This window comes from Gorilla gorilla, chromosome 8, assembly GCF_029281585.2.
Source record: "Gorilla gorilla gorilla isolate KB3781 chromosome 8, NHGRI_mGorGor1-v2.1_pri, whole genome shotgun sequence".
Classification (NCBI taxonomy): domain Eukaryota; kingdom Metazoa; phylum Chordata; class Mammalia; order Primates; family Hominidae; genus Gorilla; species Gorilla gorilla.
This window is the reverse complement of record NC_073232.2, coordinates 61,799,533-61,823,234: the sequence shown is the minus strand read 5'-3', so window position 1 is coordinate 61,823,234 and position 23,702 is coordinate 61,799,533. Positions and strand designations below refer to the sequence as shown.

The following is a 23,702-nucleotide window of genomic DNA, read 5'->3' as shown; positions in this document are numbered from 1 at the left end:
CTATATATACAGGCACATATAAACTATTATGATTGTATATCAATATATATTTTTAACTAAAAATGTTTCATTGAGATAGAATTTCATTCCAAGACCCAGTTGGACACTAGGTGTCACCAGAGTAAAGAAAATTCTGTTAACAATTTTTTTTTTGTAAGTATTTAAGTGTGCTCGAATGACATCCAAAGAAAGTAAGTAGCAGGATTTTGTTTAAGATTCTGCACTTTATTTATTTTTAGGATTTATAACTCAAATATTTAAGTTCCTGCTAGGATGAAATTTCACATAGAGCATGAACTTAAATGGGAATGATTATCCCACCTGCTCTCCACCTGTAAGTTAAAGAAAAAAACAGATATTGATTTTTGCTGATTTAGTAGACCTGTAAGAAAGGTGGATTTCTTCTTAAAATGCAAACATATGAAAATCATTGCAGAAAAACTGCCACTTTAAGAATCTATGCTTTCCTCATTAATAGCCAGTGCCCTTGAGCAAGAGTGAGGAGCTGGCAGCAGGTGATTTCAAGGAGCTGTTCCTTGTTCTTAAGTACAAAAAAGGTCATCTGTTGCCCATAAAGAAAATGGGCCCTCTGAAGTCACTGTAGCCCACACTTAGACCTGAAAACTTTAAGGCATGAGAATCCTAGGTATTGTTTCAGGTTCTTTGCTTACACTTCACTTTCAGTAACTATTTGGTGGGTTTTAAACTTTAAGTACCTATAGCCTCAAATCAGAATCATCTATGGTTGCTATTGTAACGAAAGAGCTGTTACAGATAACAAAAAGCACTTACTTAAAAAGCTCATTTCTATCGATGGCTCTGTTGGTTTGGGGGTCAATTGCATAGACAGTCAAGTCACATTTGGTGTAATCTTCTAGGGAAAAGGCATCTCCATGCCGGCGAGCTCCAATGGACTCCACTACGACCTTGGCACCAGGAATTTGTTCCTGAACATAGCGATCCAAGATCCTATAAATCAAACAAAGTACAAACATGACAGTCCAATGGGCTTTCTGGGAGAAAAAAATTACTCTTAACTTGAAAAGACATTTAGTAAATGAAAAATGATGACAGCCTAGTTTTGGTTAATGTTTACTGAATAGAAACCCTTGAAAAACATTCTCTGTATTTTTTCAGCATTTAGCTCCCAATGATGCTAGAAGCTGAATACGGTAGAAAAGGTCACCAACCATGTCCTATTTAACTTTAGCTCTTTGAATTTATGATACCATTTGAGCTTTTACATGAGAAATGCCAAATATGCCGTACAGATAAAGCTGTCTATGCTTTATAAGGAGGCATGGGGTCTTAGAACCCTTGACTTCACATGGTTGGTGTCATAAATTACATCTCCCACTAAAGTCTGTGACACATGACACGTAGCTATACGCTAAGAAGCAGGACTAGGATGCCTGTTTTCCCAAAGGTATAAAAATCCTTGCAGAATCACAGCAATGGGAGAATGTGGAGATATTTTGCAATGGCAGGATTACTACGTTAAGATAAAAATATGGCATGCAAATCTCAGACACTATTTAGGTGAATAAAAACAACATATACCATCTGGTATAAATTAGTGATATTTAATTTAAAAAGTAGAGACAATGTTAACCAATAAGTAATTTTCCCATCTCATCACTGGATTTTAATTGAAAGTATGAATTATTACCATTTCCCAAATGTCTCATTCCTTATTAAAAACTTTATATTATTAACCCAAGTATATAAATATTAAGAGCATATAATTCAGTATTTATAGATGTTTATATGATAAATATTCTAAAATTTGTAGACTCAATGCTCTTTTCTGAGTCTATATTTTGAGGTTTTTTTAGGGGGAGAAGGGCAATATATTCTAAAGTCCTTTGATACATCAGAAAATAACTTTTGCTTCTAATGCCACAATTGACATATTTCTTGCTCTACTGAAAGTATATTGCCTTAAGAGTCTTGTATGTGCTTGGTTTGTCCTTGTTATTAGAACAATGAGGTTACTGAACTTTGGAGGAAATGGCTCTACTAGTGCATGCCAGGAGACACTACCAATCATAGTGAAATGTTTGCTTGCTTGTTTTTAAATGTTTGTAACCCAGCACTGTTGAAGTCTGTCTTATTGAAGTACTATTCATTATTTTCCTTTTCTGTCACCACTCCACACCCACTGGTCTCTCGGCTTCGCAATTTCTTTTCTGATATCCTTGAAGTAGACTAAGAAAAGACGATGTGTAAAAAAGGAGAAGGAGCAAATTCACTTGGAAAATATCAGTTAATAGTTGAATGCCTGCAATTCCAGCTAGTCGGGAGATGAAACAGAAGAATCGCTTGAACCCGGGAGGTGGAGGTTGCAGTGACTCCAGCCTGGGCGACAGAGCAAGATTTTATTTTTGGGAAAAAAAAAAAAAAAAAAAAAAAAAAGCAACCCCGGGAACCTGAAGATAATGGATGTACTGAGAGACACAGACTAGTCTAACATCATTTGGACTGTGTTTTTCAGATTTTTTGTTCCTGAGAGATTTATGCTCATTTAACAAAAATAAGAGAGGCCTCGGAGTCAAACCATATTATACTCTTGACATTTTGTAGGAGGCACAAACAATAATGATATAATGTTGAGGAGCACAGATGTCTGGCTGGCTTCAATTTTAATTTCCTTTGCTTTTCAATTGCATAACCTTAGACAAGTAATCTTAAGCTCTCAAAGTCTCAGGTTTGTTTGTTTGCTTTTTGAGATGGAGTCTCATTCTGTCGCCCAGGCTGGAGTGCAATGGGGCAATCTCGGCTCACTGCAACCTCCACCTCCCGGGTTCAAGGGATTCTCCTGTCTCACGCCTGGATTACAGGCATGCACCACCACACCTGGCTAATTTTTGTATTTTTTAGTAGAGACAGTGTTTCACCATGTTGGTCAGGCTGGTCTCAAATTCCTGACCTCAGGTGATCCGCCCGCCTAGGCCTTTCAAAGTGCTGGGATTACAGGCATGAGCATCACATCTGGCCATGTTTCCTTAAATAGAAAACAAGGAAATAATGTACCACATGGGGTTGAATGTGCATTCAGTGAAATAAAGCTTTTACACAGTTCCTAGCACATAGTAACTATTCAACAAAATGAATATTATTTTTATTAATTTGACTTAAATATTTCCATTAATAAGCTTCTTCCTTGTCTCAAATTCATTCAAGGCCTTTAATTAATTTGTGGAATAGGAAAGTATACTTCTCACTAGTATAATCAATCAGTTCACAAATCAAAACGCAAACAGGAGTACATAGTTAAATACAGTGCAATAGATGGCTCTCTGTCCCAATACTTTGGTCTAACAATTTATGCCTTCTCCAGTGCATTTTGGCATTGATTTGACATGTTCCAAGGAAATCCTTCATATATGCATAGATTAATTGTTTGTGATCCTACAGTGAAGAAACATATCTATTGTGCTTGGGTTCTTTTCTATTTTTCAGTGCAATACTGCAGAATCATTTCACTAAAAAAAATAGATGTGGAATAAAATATAACTACCAATTCCTTCATGGTAGCAGGGAATCATGAATAAAAGAAGTCTAAAAACAAATTATGTCATTTAAAACATGCAATAATGTCTTCACTTTGAGCATTTTTTTGTTAAACTTTTAAAGATCTTTTGGGACAAAGTATATCTTATGATAAAAAGAGATATAGCCTAATCTTAACTGCTTCTGTATCTTTTTCTTATAAATGTAAGTAAAACTAAATACCTTTTAATTGAGAACACATTTTATAAAAATCTATCTTTTCATTTATCATCTATATCTATATACTAAGTATTTTCTACATCTATATTCATTACCTATATGTATATAAATTTCCTCACATATATACATATATCCCACACACACAAAGAAAAAGAGATTTGCAATGATGTTTATCTAACCCATAATATTTGTATCATACACACACATATCAAGAAAGATGTCCATAATGATGTTTATGTAATGTTAATAATGCTTAGAGCTGGATGGTATGATTTTGAGTTTACCTTTTATAACTTTCTTCTTCATATATTATATTGCTTAAATTTCTTTATAATGGGAATAAAAGAACAATATAGTTATATTTTTAAAAAATCTCTTTAACTCCTTATTTCCTCCCCCCAACTTCGTGATAAAAAAAGTCTTCATATAAATCTATATTTTCTAGTTTAAAAATGAAAAAATTAAATTGGATTCAGGGCTTTTCATAAAATTATAGCAAAACTCACTCAGGGAAGTGTTAAGTAGGAAAATTTTCATTTATTCATTCCTTCAACAGATGTTTATTCAATGCCTATCCTGGGCCAGAAGCCATTTCAGACACATGGAATACATCAGTGAACAAAATACAATCTTTGATGTCAAAGAAGAATTTACATTCAAATTGAACAAGACAAGTAACAGATAATGGATTGATAAAATTGGTAAAAGTGTTCAGAATAGATATCATTGAGACTTTGATATTTGAGCAAAAACTTCAGGGAACAATGTGTGCTGTGGCTATTCTAGGAATGAGTGTTCTAAGAAAAGAGAATTGCTAACTGCTTGTGTAAATGTCCTGATGTAGTAGCGTGTGGCCAGAGCAGACCACGTGGGGACTTTGAGGATTGTAAGAGCATTGTTTTTTGTTCTGAGTGAGATAAGAATCTGTTGCTGGTTTTAAATACTAAAGTAATATGATCTACCTTACATTTAAAGGAGGCACCCTGGTTGCTGTGTTGAGACTAGGCTGAGTAGAATCAGGAAAACTAGTTAGTAAAGAACTTAAGTACATGAAGGTTCATTAAATGCTCAGCCTACTCAATAATTTAGAAGAAAAGACACAACCCAATCCATGACTATTAACCATATGAAATAAAATATAAATATCAGAGCAGATATAAGGAAAACTTTGACCAAAAAGAAAACACAAAAAAATCAAGAAACAGAAAATTTGCTTTTTTGGAAAAAACATGATATGATCATAAAAACAGACATGTACACCAATGAAACAGAAGAGAAAACTCCAAAATAAATCCACACTCTTACAGCCAATCATTTTTGACCAAGATGTGAAGAATATACACTGGGGAAAGGACAATTTTTAATGTATGATGATAAGAAACTGGATATCCATATTCAGAAAAATAAAAATAGATTCCCATCTTTTTCTATGTACAAAAATCCACTCAAAATGGATTAAAAGATTGAACATAAGACATAAAACTGTAAAACTACTAGTAGAAAATATTGGGAAGAGACTTCAGGACATTAGTATGGGCAAAGATTTTGTAAGACTCCAAAGAAATATAAATTTTCCAATGAAAGCAAAAATAGTCAAATGGGATTACATTAGGCAGAAAAGCTTTTACACAGCAAATGAAGCAATTGACAAAGAGACAACCTATAGAATAAGAGAAAATATTTGCAAACTATCCAATCAACAAGAGATTAATAACCAGAATATATAAGGAACTCAACAGATAAAAACCAAATAATCCAATTTAAAAATGGGCCAAGGATCTGAATAGACAATTCTCAAAAGAAGATATACAAAGAGCCAATAGGCATATGAAAAAATGCTCGACATCACTAATCATCAAGGCAATGAAAATCAAAATCACAATGAAATATTATCTCATCCCAACTGTAATTGCTATTGTCAAAAAACAAACAAAAAATAACAAATGCTGTAAGGATATGGAGAAGGAGGAACATTTATACATTCTTGGGGGGAATGTAAAATAGTACAGCCATTATGGAAAACAGTATGGAGGTTCCTCAAAAAACTAAAAATAGAACTATAACTTGATTCAGTAATCCCACTGCTAGGTATACATCCAAAAGAAAGAAAATCAATATATTGAAGAGGTATCTGCATGCCTATGTTTATCACAGCACTATTCACAGTAGTCAAGATATGGAATCAACCAAAATGTTTATCAACAGATGAGTTGATGAAGCAAATACGGTATATATATACAATCAAATATTATTTAGCCATAAAAAAGATCAAAATCCTGTCATTTGCAGAAACATGGACGAAACTGAAGGTTATTATGTAAAGTGGAATAAGCCAGGCAAAGAAGAAATATCACATATTCTCATTCATAGGTGGAAGCTAAAAAATGGATCTCATGGAGGTAGAGTAGAATGGTGCTTACCAGAGGCTGAGAGGGGAAGAAAAATGGGGATAATGATAAGATGGTTAATGGATACAAAAATACAGATAGAGAAAATAAATAAGTTATAGTATTCAACAGTACGGTAGGGAATTTATAGTTAAAAATAATGTGTTGTATATTTCAAAACAGCTAGATAAGAAGAATTGTAATGGTCCCAATACAAAGAAAAATATTGGAGTTGCTGGATATTCCAATTATGCTGATTTATCAGTACACATTATATATATATATGAATCCAAATATCACATATATCCCAAAAATATGTACAACTAGGTTATATCAATAGTGTATGTGTATACACACACACAAACAAAAAAAGAATTAAAAAATGAATGCCAAAAATTGCCCTGAATCTGACTTCTTGGTAGCAATATACATATTTAAAATGCAAATAGTACAATCAAGTATGAAGCAAAACAGTATCTGATTATGTCGAGCATTCTCAAAACAGAGAACTGGCTTTGGTCTTCTAAAAAGTGAAAAATATGTTAATAAATTTGGATGATAATTACAATTATTGAATAAAAGTTACATTTTAATTTAAGGCCGTATTGTTCCACTTTACTTTGAATGCTCTCTAACATACTCCTGTTAATGTCTATTTAATTATGTCACCTTTAGAAAAAGTTTTAAAAACAGAAAACTTCTAAAGAAATACGTTAATATAGCTAATACAAACATTTTATGTAACATATGTTAGTATAGTACCACATACTAATTAATGTCCAACACAAAACAGTTTATCTAAATAACCTTCTTAGAATAAATGCTGAAAGGTTTATTTAACTGAATTTTTTTCCTATGCAGATAGCATTATTTTAAAATCACAAACTAAGGGTGTCAATAAACAATTGGTTCGCTTAACTTACTTATTCTTGAACCAAGTTATTTTTGGTAGATGCTCTAAATTTCAATTTACAGCATTACCTTATCCAGTTACCTGTATATACATCTTCAATTAGTTTCAACTAGAAATTGCATTATGAAAAACTGTAGTGTAAGGTGTTTACTGATAGTTTTATAGCTGGGACAGGTATTTACTCATGGTTGATTTAGCTTTTTATTTATTTATCTTTTTACACTAAAATTATTACAGCAGCCATATTCTCAATTACCCATTTGTCTGTGTGAATGAGTTGAGTTAAAATTACCATGTGATGAGAATTTCTGGTTTTGCATGCTCAGTTTACTCCCAAGAAAAGATGGGTTGGGTTTTTAATTAGGTTTGCCTCCTAAGAGGCAGTGTAACAGAGGAAACTCCATCTGCTGGTGGCTGGTAGATGTAGATTAAAATTAAACCTCCATTATTGTGTCTTTGTGGAAATTACTTAACTTCTCAAAGTTTCAGGGAATTTATCTGTACAGTGGGAAAAGTAGTCAAACCTACCTCAAAGGTCCTCTGTGATAGGTTAAGGAGACTACACCCATTAAATGCACAAAAATCTAACCAATATGAAGCGTGTCATAAATGTTGGCTACCTGTTGTGATGGTTACAAGAACTCTTCAGATTTAATGATTATAAACCCTACTTAGGCTTTTGTTGAGGTAAATGGCTTATATTTATCTAGCATCATAGAGAGTTCCACCCCAAGTGCTTATCAATATTTTTATAAAAGCTTAGCTAAATTAATCAATAGGCATTGCAGCTGGCTGGAGGGATAAAAATACAGGCATACAGTTCCTACTGTTCTGAACTTCTTTCCTCCATTGATACAGACCCACAGGGACTCTACCCAGACCATATCCTAAGTAGTGCTCTAGATGCCATGGAGCATTTTGTTCATTACATTACATGGTAACCTCTCTGTGGTATCCCACAAGATAAAAATATTTTCCTCTAATCTGGAATTAGACTTTGAAAGAGTTCTTTTGTCCCAGAAGAGAAATGGTTTTGTTAATTTTGCAACTGAGTCTGTTCTTTTTGTTTAGCTTGTTTGCTTCTTTCACTTTGGCCCTAACAAGGTGACAGTCAAGTTTGTGACTACTCTATATGGACTATACAGGCCTTTGCAGCATCTCTGTAATTACTTACTCTTACTCTGATCCTTTCTTTCTTTCTCATCTGTTTGCTTTATTTTTCTACACTCATTTTTAATGTATTTTACCTTTTTTTTCTGTGTGAATCATTGTAAACTACTTCTATTTCTCTTTGGAATAAGGTAGAAAATTAAAACAAAATTAAATTTAGCCTTTAATATTTGACATATATGGAAGCATCTAAAATATAATTTATGACTTTCTGATACAAACAGAATTCTCTTGCATAAACATTTTGTGGAGTTTATGTCTCACATTAAAAAACAGCAGTACAGACTGCGGTAAATTGTGAATAAGTTGAAGAAAGTGTAGAAAAGAATAATAAATAGGATGAAGAGAACAGAGGAATTGACTCTTGATGATTAAAGTGGCCTCTAAAGGAAGTGATATATCTACCTTGTACCATGAGTTGGGGTGAATTATAAAAATAACAAGCTGTTCAATTTGACAAAACTTCTAGGTTATAAAAAAAAAAAGAGGAGGAAGAGAGGAAATAATTTTAAAAGAAATAAATGTCCACTATGTATTTTAGAGATCTCCATAAAGCAACTGTGATTCAAATGTTTTGATAAAATAATATATAATGATGTCCTTATTTTTACACTACGACTATTTTCTAGTTATTTTCTACTTGGTACAAGCGAAAGATCTTAAAAATAAACTGAACTGAATGATATTTGAGGGGAGAAAAACAGATTATAATACAACTTAAGATTAACCGCTCAATCTTTCTTTGCTTTTCTTCCTAATTTCTAGATCTTAAAATAAAAACATAAATAAAGTTGGCTGGAAATGTTTTTTTTTTAGTGTTTTATAAGTGAATTTCACTTTTGAACATGAATAACCCCTTACCTTCAAATCTCAGGAAAAAATATACCTGTATCAATTATTTTTTCTCCATCATAAGTTGATAAGAACATTTTAAACACTTTAAAATTTCGAAGCACAATTCAAAGATCCAGTTAATATACTGGTACCTTCATTACAATGATTCATTGTGCATTAATTAATTTTATTTCTTTAATGTATCTTTCGATCATGCTATTTTCTTAAACAAAATAGTTTCCTCAAAATTTTCTGTTTGTATTATTTTCATAGTGCAAATAAAGGCAATATAAACATGTTTATATTTGATTTAAAACTAAACACATAGTGTTTTTAATTGATCTTCCAGTAAAATATATTTTTAATCTGGGAAGATCTCATTTATCTCTTTTTGAAAACAACAATAGCTCAAAGGTTTTAAACTTTTTTCACCTAAAAGCACAATGAAAATGTCCTCAATGTTCATTTATTTGTTTGTTTGTTTTGGCTTTCCACTGTCTCCAAAAGTTTGAATACTAAAAAAGTAAAAAAGATAAAAAGTAGAAAGAATATTGATTCTGACAAAATACACCACCTAAATGTAGCAGCCCTGCCTCATTCTTTAGTTTTTGCAATCTTTTTTTTTCTATGTTGCTGAGAAGGCATGGAGAAAGTGCGCAAATATGATTTTTTTTTATATTACATCTCTCAGATGGCAAGTGTTAACTAAGAAAGTTGATTTTGTATATGTATATATATTTTTTCCAAACAGAAGCTGTTATAATAGACTATAAGCATTCAGAAATGTGTTAATGAATGAATGAATGATGACCATTAAAATAAGAAACACATCTATCTGAAGCAAACATGTCAGCATACAGGACTCCTCTTTACGGAATCAATATGCAATGGAATCTTAAGAAAAAAAGTAAAACCTACTTGATAAGTGATTTGCTTTTCGTTAACTTTGCTTATAGAAAAATATGTACAAATTGGCCGGAAGCGGTGGCTCATGCCTGTAATCCCAGCACTTTGGGAGGCTGAGGCAGGCGGATCACAAGGTTAGGAGATCTAGACCATCCTGGCTAACACGGTGAAACCCCGTCTCTACTAAAAATATAAAAAATTAGCCGGGCGTGGTGGCGGGCACCTGTAGTCCCAGCAACTCAGGAGGCTGAGGCAGAATGATGTGAACCCGGGAGGCGGAGCTTGCAGTGAGCCGAGATCGCGCCACTGCACTCCAGCCTGTGCGACAGAGGAAGACTCCGTCTCAAAAAAAAGAAAAGAAAAAAAAAAGAAAGAAAAATTTGCACAAATTTGGAAAATCCAAGTCATACAAAATATAAAAAAGCTTACCTTAATATACGTGAAATATATTATCAGAGACAAAACACTAATTATTGTGAATTTGAGCCATTTTACAGATGATTAATCCTTAAAGTAAACAATTTACTCATATTGGGCTAAGATAACATTCCTCCAAATAATAACTAAGAATCCGTGTAAAATAAAACCTTTTAACTCTCAAAAATAGAACAGAACTGAAAATCATGGAGCACCTTTGTTTATAATCATCTTTGTTCCATGTGATTATTTCAATACTAAAGTTTTGGAAACAATTAAAAATCCTGCCATATTTAACTAAAAACAGAATTTTAAATCTGTGCTTTTTCTACATTTCAAAGAGTTAGGCATTAAAGATGCTACTGCAATGTGCACAAGGATTATTATAAAATAGTAGCTTTTAATTGTATAATTGCATACTGGGGTATCTTCAATTCTGTAAAGAACTATGATTTCTTTAATCATAATTAACCTAATGAGTTAAAGACAAGTCATTCTTCTTATAAACAGAGGTTACTTCTCTACTAAATAATGCTCCAAATGAATATTTCAAAAAGTAGCAAATAAACTTTCTTTCTGTCAAAAGAATGAATTTCCAAGGCTTTGAATAAAGCTTAGTCACACTTAACCTTTTTTTAAAGAATAGTAAATTATACCTTGAATAATAAATGGTAGGATTTATTATTATATTTCTGGTTTGTATTTTATTTTTATGATTGCTTTCAGTTTATTTTATAGCTGTTACATTCCTATTACAGAAACATTATTTTCAAAAATCGTACTATTAAAATGGGTGTGCTGCATTATCTGATAAAAATTAAATCATTCATGGCAATTCTCTGTTGATAATATCTTCAACTCCAACTATATCTTTATGCTAAGTATACTGAGAGAAAATTGGCATGTAATAGACAATACAGCAATTTAATTGTAGAATATGGCAGCTAGGGAGAAGACTACATAACAAAAGAAACTCTTAAGGTATCTAGTGGCTACCATATTGAACAGATGGGTCTAAGGACTTTCCATCTCACACAGAATAAAACTTGAAATTGTCCAAGTGATCTATCAGGTCCTAGAACTGATTTTCTACCATGATATCTATATTTTAATAAGCCAAGCATGGCTCTTTCTCTGGGTTTTCATAACTGCAGTTCTCTATCAGGAATTGTGACTCTTCCTCTCTCATAGTCAAATGACTTTTTCCATCACTTAATATAGATGTCTTCTCAGATTTCAACTTATCAGAAAGGCTTTCTTTAACCACCCTATTTAGAACAGCACCTCTCTTCCAAAGTTTTCTACTTGATACTTGTATTTATCTGTCTTTATTATAGTTATCACTACATAATTTAATATTACATATTAATTTATTAATATTGTTATTTTATATGCCATTTTTATGCAGTCGAATAGAAGCTCCATGGCAGCAGGGACTTCACATTGTTCACTGATAATCTCCAGTGCTTACAATCTGTAACTATTTATTTTTTAACTAATAAATCCCCAGCTCTAAGATACAAATGCAAAAACTCAAAGAGTTTGATAGACTGGCCCAAGACCTCCTAGCTAGTCTTTGGTGGTCTGGGAAATGAGCCTAGGTTCTCTGAAATAAAAAGGAGTTCAACCTTTCCCCTTAAAACCAAGTTTTTATTACATTGATTTAAGAAAATGTGCTAGCAGTTATCATTTCATAGGTATGCTTCCCGAGAGACCTTCTAATTCTCCTCCTAGAAATATATATATATATTATATATATATTTACACACACACACATATATACATATATACTATATATACTATACAAATAAATAAATTCTATATACGTAATATATATCCTGGCTACATTTCTAATGTAGGTTTTGTAACCTTAATTCTAGGAACTATAGATTGATTACACAGCGCATTTCAGGTGCTACATAAATATTTCATAAAGTTGAGGCTCTTCCTCATCAAGTCAGTAACTACTTCAGTAAAGCTTTACTATAATTGAATTTTCATATTTTATTCAGAAGGTAAGAGATGGGTTTGAGCAACTCTGAGAAATAAGTTGTCAGTTCTGATTCATACAAAAATACTCTAACTCAGTGTTTCTAAACTCAAGTTTATAATTTTCAAAATATCTCTTTTATAGATGCTTAAGGATTTAAATTTTAGAACCACAGATTCCTCTTATTTGAGTTTCATGGTGAGCTGGGAGTAGAAAGAAGTTATAAAATGCAAACATTTCATAGTTTCTTCTTTAGACAATTATTTGCCAATTATTTGTCCATTGTAGTTACGTGTCCCTACTGTTATTCTCACAGCTGTTTCTCCTATACCTTAATTTAAAAAAAAGTAATTTAAAAAACCAGAAGGCTTACAAAGAGGTGAATTCTAAGATCAACTTGAAATACGTCAGAGCACAGATATTCAAGGGTATCTGTAGTGGATGCAGATCCTCACTGGAATTTGTTGAACATATTAATCTAATTAAAAAGGTATATGTTTCCTTACTTAGGGGAATTGGTCAATTTTATAAGCTTAAAATCTAAAAAGTAGTAAAAAATTTTCAGTATAGTCATTTCAGCTGATTCAGTGAGGTGAGGAGTAATCATTATAGCAGCTAAGATTTATTACAAGCATTCCATTTTCCAGGTACTGTGGTCTTAGCTATCAAAGGGTACTGATCTTTGTAAAATCTGCTCCATTGTAAAATGAATATGTCAGGTCATTATTTTTCCTTTCATCAAGTGTCCTCATTTGTACTGATTACATACTTACCAAGGAAACTTTATATTTTTGCCTAAAATATTGGTCTACCAAAAAAAAAAATGATCACATGACATTCCAGTTTTCCACTTCATCGGATAGGGATGTCTCAAGGGAAATATAGAAATGGCTTTGATGATAACTAACTTGTCATCTAAGAATGTCACAGGGAATTAATGTGTTTACTGGTCTCGTCACTAGAACAATAAATTCTTCTATTTAATTAACTATTTGGCACCCCGATGGCTACCTGAGTTATGTGTGTATTTTCATCACTCACCCCAGACATGGATAGGGGGAGCGCTGGGGCTTCACAGTGCTGACTCAGGTCTTACAGTTCTTATCACTACCACTTCCATCTACTAATGTAGGTTTCAAAAAAGATCAGACATATTTCTGCTTAAGAAAACTGTAAATTTATATAGGTTTAAAAAAACTCTACAAAATGAAATCAGACATGGAAGGGACAATTTCTTAAACAACTAGTATCGAAAAAATGGAATATCCATATGTAAAAAAAATAAGGCTGGACCCTTATCTTACACCATATACAAAAATTAACTCAAAATGGATTAAAGATCTAAATATAAGACCTCCAAACCATAAAATGCCTAGAATAAAACGTATGAGAGGTGTTTTGTAACACTGGATTTGACAATGATTTATTGAATATGACACCAATAGCACAGGCAACAAAAGCAAAAATAGACAGATGGACTACCTCTGACTTTAAAACGTTTTGCCCAATTAGTGACACAATCCTCAGGGTGAAAAGGCAACCTATGGAATAGGAGAAAATATTTGCAAATCTTACATCTGATAAGGGATTAGTATCTAATATCTAAACAACTCCTACAACTAAACAACTAAAATAAATCAAGTAACCCAATTAAAAATGTGCAAAGGACTTGAATAGACATGTTTTAAAAGATGATATACAATGGCCAATAGCACCTGAAAAGATGCTCATCATCAATAACCATCAGAGAAATCAAATCAAATGACAATGATATATCATCTCACACATTAGTATGGCTACTACGTATAAAAAAGGAAAAAGAACCAGAAAATAAAAAGTGTCAATAGGAGGTTGAGAAGTTGGAAAGCTTATGCACTGGTGGTAAAATTGTAAAATGGTGCAACTGCTATAGAAAACAATTTTCTTTAAATTAGAACTACCATATGATTTAGCAATCCCACTTCTGAGAATGCACTCAAAAGAATGAAACCAGGATATAAAAGATATATTTTAATATTTATGTTCATAGCAGTATTATTCACAATATCCAAGAGGGGGAAACAACCCAAATGTCTATTGAGAGGTGAACAGATGAACAGAATGTGGTATGTATTGAGAACTATTCAGCTCTATAAAGGAAAGAAATTCTATCACATGCTAAGCTGTAACATGGATGAATCATGGGAATATCATGCTAAGTGAAATAATCCAATCACAAAATGAGAAATACTGCAAACTTCCACTTTTATGATGTATCTAAAGTAGTAAAATTTATACATGTAGGAAGACAAAAGGGTGTTACCCAGAGTCTAGGGGTAAGGCTGGAAGGGAAACTTGTTTAATGGGTACCAAATTTCAGTTGTGCAAAATGAAGAAGTTCTGAAAATCTATTTTGAAACAATGTCAATATACTTAAAACTACCAAACTGTACACTTAAAAATGTTTAAGATGGTAACGTTTATACTATGTTTTTAAATCACAACAAAAGGAATGGGGCATGTATGTGCTGCTTAATAAACTGGCAGATTTATATTTAATTCTTTCAAAATCAACTTGAGATAGACAGAGGTCTTTATTCCAATTTTCATGAAGAGTAAAAGTGGCTCTAGGTGCTAAGTAGCTTGTCCAGAGGTTACAGAGCTGTAATAGGATCTAAATCTCTGTGTCTGAATCCATAATCTGCATTCCATTACCAAATTATGCTTAATAAATAAAATGTATAAAACTCCTAGCCACTCTCCACCTAAGTCTACTGACTTTGAGCTGCTAGCTCCATTTATATGGAATATTTACCATTCACCAAATAGTCATACTTTCTATTGCCCTAGATACACTATATAATTTAGTTTTCAAAATAATTCTATATGTTTTATTAGCTCTTAACAAACAGTGAAATTGAGGTTGAAAAGATTAAATTATTTGCCCAATTTCATGTTTTAAATCCAAAGTTTTATGAAGTCAGAGCTTCCTTCACAATGATACGATTCTCTCAAGACCTGAAAGTTACCTGATTTTTCCTATTCATATCATCCTATCTACTTAAGAAGCATTAAAATCTTATAAATTCCTGCAAAACTATACTTTTGCTATTTTCTTTTTCAGTTTGATAAATTTTGTCTCAAAATAAAGAAAATGGCATCATGATTTGCTTGTAAAACGTCCTTTCAATAAAATGTATCAAGTGTCTACTATATAACTGGAGTTATAGAAATAAAACACAAGTCTCATACATTTATAGAGATAATATTCTAGTGGAAATTGACTATAATAATAACATTAGATAATGCTTTGTAGAAAAATAAACTAGAATAAAGGGTTAAAATTTGAAGCTGGGTATCATTTCTTACATAATAGATAATGGAATCAGAGAAAGCCTGTCTCAATAGGCTTTTATTAGAGCAGCTAAAAGGCACAATTCTAATTATTTTTAAAGTATAATCAGCTATTATTTTGAAAAGGCTCAGTGTATATAAACTACTTCTGCAGAAATAAACAAGACACTGTACAATTGATATTCCATGCATAAATGTTGATAACCATCACCCTCATAAAACAATTTACATGACACCAAAAGGTTAAATTTGTGAACTATCCTGAAATAATTGTTATGAATCATATATGCTTTTCTTATGGGAAAATCACATATGCTTTAATCCGTGCCTACTGTATTTTATCTGGCATATAATTACTAAAAGTTTAGTTATCTGACTCTTTAAAGCTTCTTCTGGCAAGCTGAAGTGATAATATTTTGCTAAAGAGGCAAACTGACAGTGACGATAATTGACCTCTGTCAAACTGAAATCAACAGAAGACACAGAAGAACAACCTAATGCAGGCAAAGCTTAAAACCTAGACAACGGGTTGATAGGTGCAGCAAACCACCATGGCACATATATACCTATGTAACAAGCATGCATGTTCTGCACATGTATCCCAGAACTTAAAAGTTAAAAAAAAAAAAAGGTGATATGTATATATATGTATGTGTGTGTGTGTAATGAAATAGTATTCAGCCATAAAAAGGAACAAAATAATGGCATTTGCAGCAGACTGGATGGAATTGGAGACCATTACTCTAAGTGAAGTAACTCAGGAACGAAAAAACAAACATCATATGTTTTCACTCATAAGTGGAAACTAAGCTATGAGGACTCAAATGCATAAGGATGATACAATGGAGTTTGAGGACTCAGGGGACAGGGTGGGATGGAGGTGAGGGATAAAAGACTATATGTTGGGTACAGTGTACACTGCTTGTGTGCACCAAAATCTCAGAATTCACCATTAAAGAATTATTCATGTAACCAAAAAAAGAAAAAAAGTTTAAAATAATGGCAGCTAAATTAGGGTAATTAAGGGTAAAATAGTAAAGATATTTTAAACATCTTTTACAGTATCAAAATATAAGAACTGCAGTTTAATAAATAATCACAACTAGATTGGAGTTAACTATAACATACTCAGCCATGGTGAGTCTACACTGTTAAGGAGGCAGAGGGAAATGCCACGTATTTTACAATAATTTAAAACATATATATTGCTTAATATTAGTAAACTTGGTTTTAAAAGACTAAGCTCTAGGCATTTAGACACATTGCTTTGAGAAATGACATATTTCCTGGACTGGCCAGACTGCTTTTTGAGTAAATTGGAGCCACAAAATCAAGGTATATATTCAATCCATGAATGTTATGATTTCTCATATGCAGCATTTTGAGGTTCTGATACATCAAAGCATTCTGAATAATAAAATCTCACATCTAATTTTTATCCTTATTTGAAGACACTCTCAAAATCTTCACATATTTCCAATTAGACTTTGAGAAAACAGTAAGCTAAATTATTATTAAAACACTCTTAAACTATATGTTTAATCTGAACATTGTAATGATTAAAATGACCCACTCAGATTAAAATTGTGGTTGTTCAAATACTGCATGTTATTATTTATAAATGAGAGTCAACAATGGGTACATGCAGACATAAAGAAAGAAAATAATAGACACTGAGGGCTCCAAAAGGAGGGAGGATAGGAGGGGCATGAGGGCTGACAAATTAGCTATTGGCTACAGTGCTCACTATTTGGGTGGTTGGCACACTCGAAGCCTAAACCTCACCAATATGCAATATATCCATGTAACACACCTGCACATGTATCCCCTGAATCTAAAATAAAATTTAAAAAATAAAGTTAAAAATCATGGTCATATAAAAATAAATATATAAGGAGACAAAATCAATTACTCTGTAAGATCTTCTATCTTTTTTTCCACTAGAGTAGGAGGCACATTGGAAACAATGACTTGCATATCCAGCTGATTGACCACGGAGACCTGAAAGAAGAAAAAACAGAATTCATTTAATTTTTACTCACTGAAATTTCCATAATCAGAAAATCCCCACATTACCTCTTCCCTACTATGTATAGACACAGTGGTTTCTGATTTTCAAATTCAGGAACAAATATATATATATTTTTAATTATATGATCTATACAAGGGGTTGGAGACTAACTGGGGCAGACTGAGCATGAGAAACTATTTGTTGTTTACCTAGAAATTAAGAATCCTGAGTGATTTCAATTGTTTTTGGTTTTGTGTTTGTTTTATTGGTTATTTACTGAGACATGAAGGGTGGCATTTTTTTAAATTTGATTGTTAAGAAACACCCAAGATAATGAAAAATACGTTTTATATTTTACAAGTCTTAAGAAATCATTTATTCATTATAACTAAGAATCTGAGATATAACTGATTAGAATAATTCATTCTATGAGGTCATCACATATAATTTTCTTGTCTATTTAACCAACTTTAAATTTGTGTAGGTAGAGATATATATTTAGAACTTTACATATGGGTTAAATGAGCTAATTTAATGGCTGTTGATAACTATGTATCATTCATTTAAAATCTACTGAATTTCTTCTATGTTCTTACATTTGAAAAATAGAAGAAAAATGAAAATATTTATTCTGTGCTTACAACATGGCATTTATTCTTTTCCTCAATATTCTACAGGTTTAACTCATTGAAATCTATCAACAGAATCAGGTTGTTATTAATATCATTTTGATTTTAAAATAAAAAAACATAAATTGAGGATATATTTAATAACTTAATCCTAATTAAATGCAGTCTGCCTTACACCAGAGCTTGTGCTCTTTACTATTATCCAATACTGATATAAAAATTCTAAAAGGTCATATATTATCATGCACATACATTTACACACTATTAAAATATAAATGCATTTGTACCAGATCATAAATTGAACACTCTGAGTTAGGCATATTTAGCACCGTATCTCAATACAATCTACAGTAGGGAGTAATTTCACGTTGCCATACATTTTTTTATAGGCTCCAGATTCTTTACATATAGAGACCCCATTGGGGTCACAAACTCAAATGCCTTCAGGAACCAGGCTTACGGTAACTTAAATGAGAAAAGTAGCCAAAAGTATGAAATGATAGAAAGAAGTGTAAGTAACACAAATCCAAGAGCACATAACTCAGCTGAAGAGGTCAGCTACTACTCACCTCTAAGGAATATTGCAATCTGGGAAACAAAATCCAGATTTCCTAGATCTTTCAGTTTTTCAGGAAAAAAAGAAATCCAAAATATTATGTAAAATGTTTGTAACTAGTTAGAAATCTATCAAACCATTGTGTGAGCCTGATCAATCATGTCTGAAGACTGTATTAAGACAGGAGTAGGTCTGATTATTACTTCTGAGCAAGCAGTTTATGCTGGCAGTTCTAACCTTGTACCCCTAACCCGTCATAGGTGTCTGGGACCAAATGACTAAATTTCCCTTCAACATGTAAATGAGTCTTGATTGTCTTTTTACAAAACACATCTAACTTCACTAGCAAAAGGGATCATTACAGTTTTTGTATCACTTTGTCTTTTCTTATTGGTCTTGAGTAAAAGAGGATATAGAAGTTGAATAGAAATATTTTGTGTTTTATTGTTTTTGAGTTTTTAGCAGTAAAATTACATGATAAAAATTTCTAGAAGTATGTATATGAAACTTATATAACTGTTCCCTCCCTCCCTCCTCTCCTTCCTTCTTTCTTCCTTCCGTCTCCTCCTTTTTTTCTTTCTTTTAACATTGGGCCAGAAACGGTTAAAAAAAAGTTTTGATAAAAATCAAACCGCCCGGAACAAGTAGTAACTATAGGGTGTTATCCCAACGAGAAGTATAATCACTAGGCCTCATTCTCTGTTCCCTGAAGCTCCCATCATCTCCTCTAACTGCTGGACTCAGAAGTACTGGAGTCCTGGCCTCAGGGCAGAGGAGCTTTTGCAGTGGGACTAGTGCTGAAGCACTTCCTAATTCCACCATCTGTTGGGAGAAAGCTCCTGGACCATGATGTGGGTTATGGATAGGGTGAGTAGTAGGGAGCATTAGCAGGATACTGGAAAAGGGAAGAAAATGAGTAGGAGAAATAACTCTTTATTACTGGTTCTTTCAGTGGAGGATTGTTAGGACTGTCTGCCCTGTCAAACTGTCCTCTTCTCACATGTCTGTCTCCTGGTCTGGTAAGCATGTGCTTCAACCCACCTTTTCTGGCTGACAGACTGTTACAGATCCGCACTATTAGTATCCCTTGAATTTTCCACTGTCTCTTATTTCCCTACATTCATCCTGCCCAGGCCTTCAAAAATAGACCCTTCATTAAACTGTCTTCAAATTATCTGATTCTTGCAGCGTAGACTTAAAATAATAAAAAAAAAATGTTTCACATGTGCATGAATTTTCTGCCAGGTCCTTACTGATATAGATCTGAAAAACCATACAATCAGGTGTCGGGCTGTATATACCAGAAATCGGTCACACTTTACAAATATGATATACGATGTGAACAAAAACAAAGGTGGGAAAGGAACTAAGTAGTAACTAGTAGAGGACAGATTCAGCAGCCACAGAGGAAGACCAAACATAAGCCTTCCTATCTTAGGGTAGAAACAGGATTTAATCAAGGAAATCTCCTGCTCCCAGGATGGGGATCTACATTATATATACCCAACAGGATTTCAGAATTGGCCTGGACAATTCCGTATGTCTACCATTATTGTCCTCTTCAAATAGGAATTTCTATTGGATATTCTGTATTTTTCCATCATCTATACTGGGTGAATGTGTTTGCTGGATCACTAAAACATCAGGAGTTCCCTCTAGACCTGATAAAAAGAACAGCGTGACATCTGAGATCCAGGTGTTAACTTTGATAAGACTTTGTTCTATTTGCGTGGAAAATAATGAAATAAATATTTGGTAATCAGAAGTATAGACCGGTTAGCTGTTCATCCAGCTCTTTCTGTCTTCCCACTGGGAACACACAATCGACTTCTCAGCCTTCTTTGTAGTTTAGTGGAGCCATATGATGGAGTTCTGACCAACGTAAACTTAGTGGAAGGGAAAGAATGAATGTTCTTAAATCTGAAGGATAGTCAGTGCTTTCCCTTCATCAGAAAGATAAGTTACTTATTCAAAATATTTTAAGCCAGGCATAGTGCCTCACACCTCTAATCACAGCATTTTGGGAGACTGAGGCAGGCTGATCAATTGAGGCCAAGAGTTTGAGAGCAGCCTGGACAACATGGTGAAACCCTGTCTCTACTAAAAATACAAAAAATAGCCAGGCATGGTGGTGCATGCCTGTAATTCCAGCTACTCTGGAGGCTGAGGCACGAGAATTGCTTGAACCCGGGAGGCAGAGGTTGCAGAGAGTCAATATCACGCCACTGCACTCCAGTCTGGGCGAGAGACTCTGTCTCAAAAAAAAAAAAAAAGTGAGATTTTGTGCAAAATTCTGACTGAAATAGCAGGAGCTAACATTTAAGGTATCTAGAATATATCCATTCTAAGGTTACATTTTATTAACAAGATTTTATGATGTTAATACATTTTGAAAATATACTTTTATATTTTATTTTAAAGATATAAAAATAAAAAACATTTAATTCTGATAAATTAACAGAAGTCGCACTACCAGGAGTAGTTGTCCCACACTTACCTCTAAATCATTACTTTAAAATTTTTAAATCTCCTGAAAGTGCTAATGTCTGGTTTATGTAGAACACACACATTTTGACTATGCAAATGAAGAAATAAGATATTACAGTTTACATTTGGTCTTTGACAGAAATTCTACATCCTAACTCTCGTTTGTTTTATCATCTATAACAAGGATATTTAGCTGTTTAAGATTAGTAGATTTTATTTATGCTACTTTTCCAGCATAGCTTCTGCAAATATGCAAATATTTCCAGAAATTTGCATGTCAGTTTATTACACCAAATATTTAATAATTCTCTGTAAAATTATTTAATTCTGTAGGTTAATAACTAATGAAAGCTTTATAAATACGTTTCCATCATCATTGAGATTGATATTTGTAATGGATTCAAATTACTAGGCATTGTTAAAAAGAAGAGAAATAACATTTGTGAAGCACAAAATTAAAAAAGCAATGGTTGGAAATTTACATGTTACTATTTCTATGTCCTTTCCATTTATTCTCATAAGTTTCTTATCTTTTCTTTCTTCCTCTATATTCTCATAAATTTTAAATAGTGCTGTCCAATAGAAACACAATGTGAGCCACGAATACAAATCACATATGTAATTTTAAATTTTCTGGCACCCACATTAGAAAGATAAAAATAATAAGATTAATTCAATAACACATTTAACCCAATATGTTTAATATATGTTTAGTAAAATATCATTTTAACATGTAAAGAACATTTTACATATTTTTATCGAAGTCTTTGAAATCCGTTGTGTATTTTATACTTATAGTACATCTCCGTGTGACCTAGCCATGTTGCAAATATTCAATAGCTACATTTGGCTGATAGCTAGCATATTGGACAACCCAACTTTAGAGATATTCATCATCTCCTGCTTGAACTGTCTTTCCTAACTAACTGGTCTCTGCTGCAAACTCACATTTTATTAAATAAAAGAGGTGTTTTAATAGTCCATTTAGATAATTATGTATTTTCTTTTTTAAATACTATACCAAAATTTAGTTTCCACATGAAATCTGAAACCATGTTCAGTTATACTACAATCTATTTGTCTGTCTTGTACTTTTTCTTTTTTGTGATGGAGTTTTGCTCTTGTTGCCCAGGCTAGAATGCAAATGGCGTGATCTCAGCTCACAGAAACCTCTGCCTCCTGGGTTCAAGCAATTCTCCTGCCTCAGCCTCCCGAGTATCTGGGATTACAGGTGCCCATCACCACACCTGGCTAATTTTGTATTTTTAATAGAGACGAGGTTTCACCATGTTGGCCAGGCTGGTCTTGAACTGGTGACTTCAGGTGATTTGCCTGCCTGAGTCTCCCAAAGTGCTGGGATTACAGGCTGAGCCAACACACCCGGCCATTGTACTTTGAATTGATTTTTTACACATGCATAATTTTTTAACATCCTGCATTGGCCACTTGGAAAATACAAGTTTACTGAACACTGCAGATATTGCAAATATCAACACACTTCATTACACAATATCAATAAATAAATCACATTATTTAATACAACCACTGACTCATCAAGAAAGTCTAAATATTCGGAAGCTAGTCAAGTTTACAGTGACAGGTACATTTTTTTAATATTCTAATTTGTGCTTGAAAGCTTCAATATTATCATTAGTTGGTTGTTTTCAATGAAATGACAGGCTCCCTTCATCCATTTTGTGTAAATGCCTACCAGATATTTAAGTTTGAATAACCATATTTTGTCTCTAAGTTGCTCTTTCATATAAAAATGTTAGTCCATAAAAAAAGCAGCTAGTTCAGCTTGCATAGTGCTTTTCCTTGAGGCAACCATCTTCCACATACAGCAGATGTACTCTATGCATACTTCTCATTTCATCAACAAAATATTGAAAAGATGTTTAGGACACTTTCGTTGATAGGTTAGCTAGCTGCCTAGATAGATATACAGTATTTACTAAGGGAATGAATGTGAGGTTTAGGAGAGAAAGGAGTCAAGAAATTTTTTGCCTAAGGAACTCAAAGTGATTTGGTCATCAAATAAAATGAGGAAGACTATAGGTGGAAGAAATGTGATGAAGAAGAGAAATCCATTAGAAAACACTAAATAAACACCTTTTAAAAATATTCGGGTGGAATTGCTACATGTACAGATAAATATGCAAATCTGGTGTTCAGGAATGAGCTTTAGTGTAAAGATGTAAGTATGAGCGCTTTTACTATGTAGATGATATTTTAAAGTCATGGGACTAAGTGAGCTTAACAAGTCAGTGAGTGCAGATAGAAAAGAGATTTAATGTCTGAGCCCTGAGAAACCTCAATACTACAAGGTCAGGAGAA

General features: G+C 32.9%; 1 protein-coding gene across 1 annotated transcript in view; it reads right to left on the bottom strand.

Annotated features, from left to right (window-relative positions):
* PCDH15 (protocadherin related 15) overlaps window positions 1–23,702 on the bottom strand; it is a 1,796,064-nt gene that overhangs the window by 30,900 nt on the left and 1,741,462 nt on the right. Inside the window, exons 31-32 of the mRNA XM_055352068.2 lie at window positions 17,595–17,683; window positions 793–969 (exon numbers count right to left, since the gene is read on the bottom strand). Coding sequence (XP_055208043.2) covers window positions 793–969; window positions 17,595–17,683 — 266 coding nt within the window. The remainder of the gene's footprint in view (window positions 1–792; window positions 970–17,594; window positions 17,684–23,702) is intronic.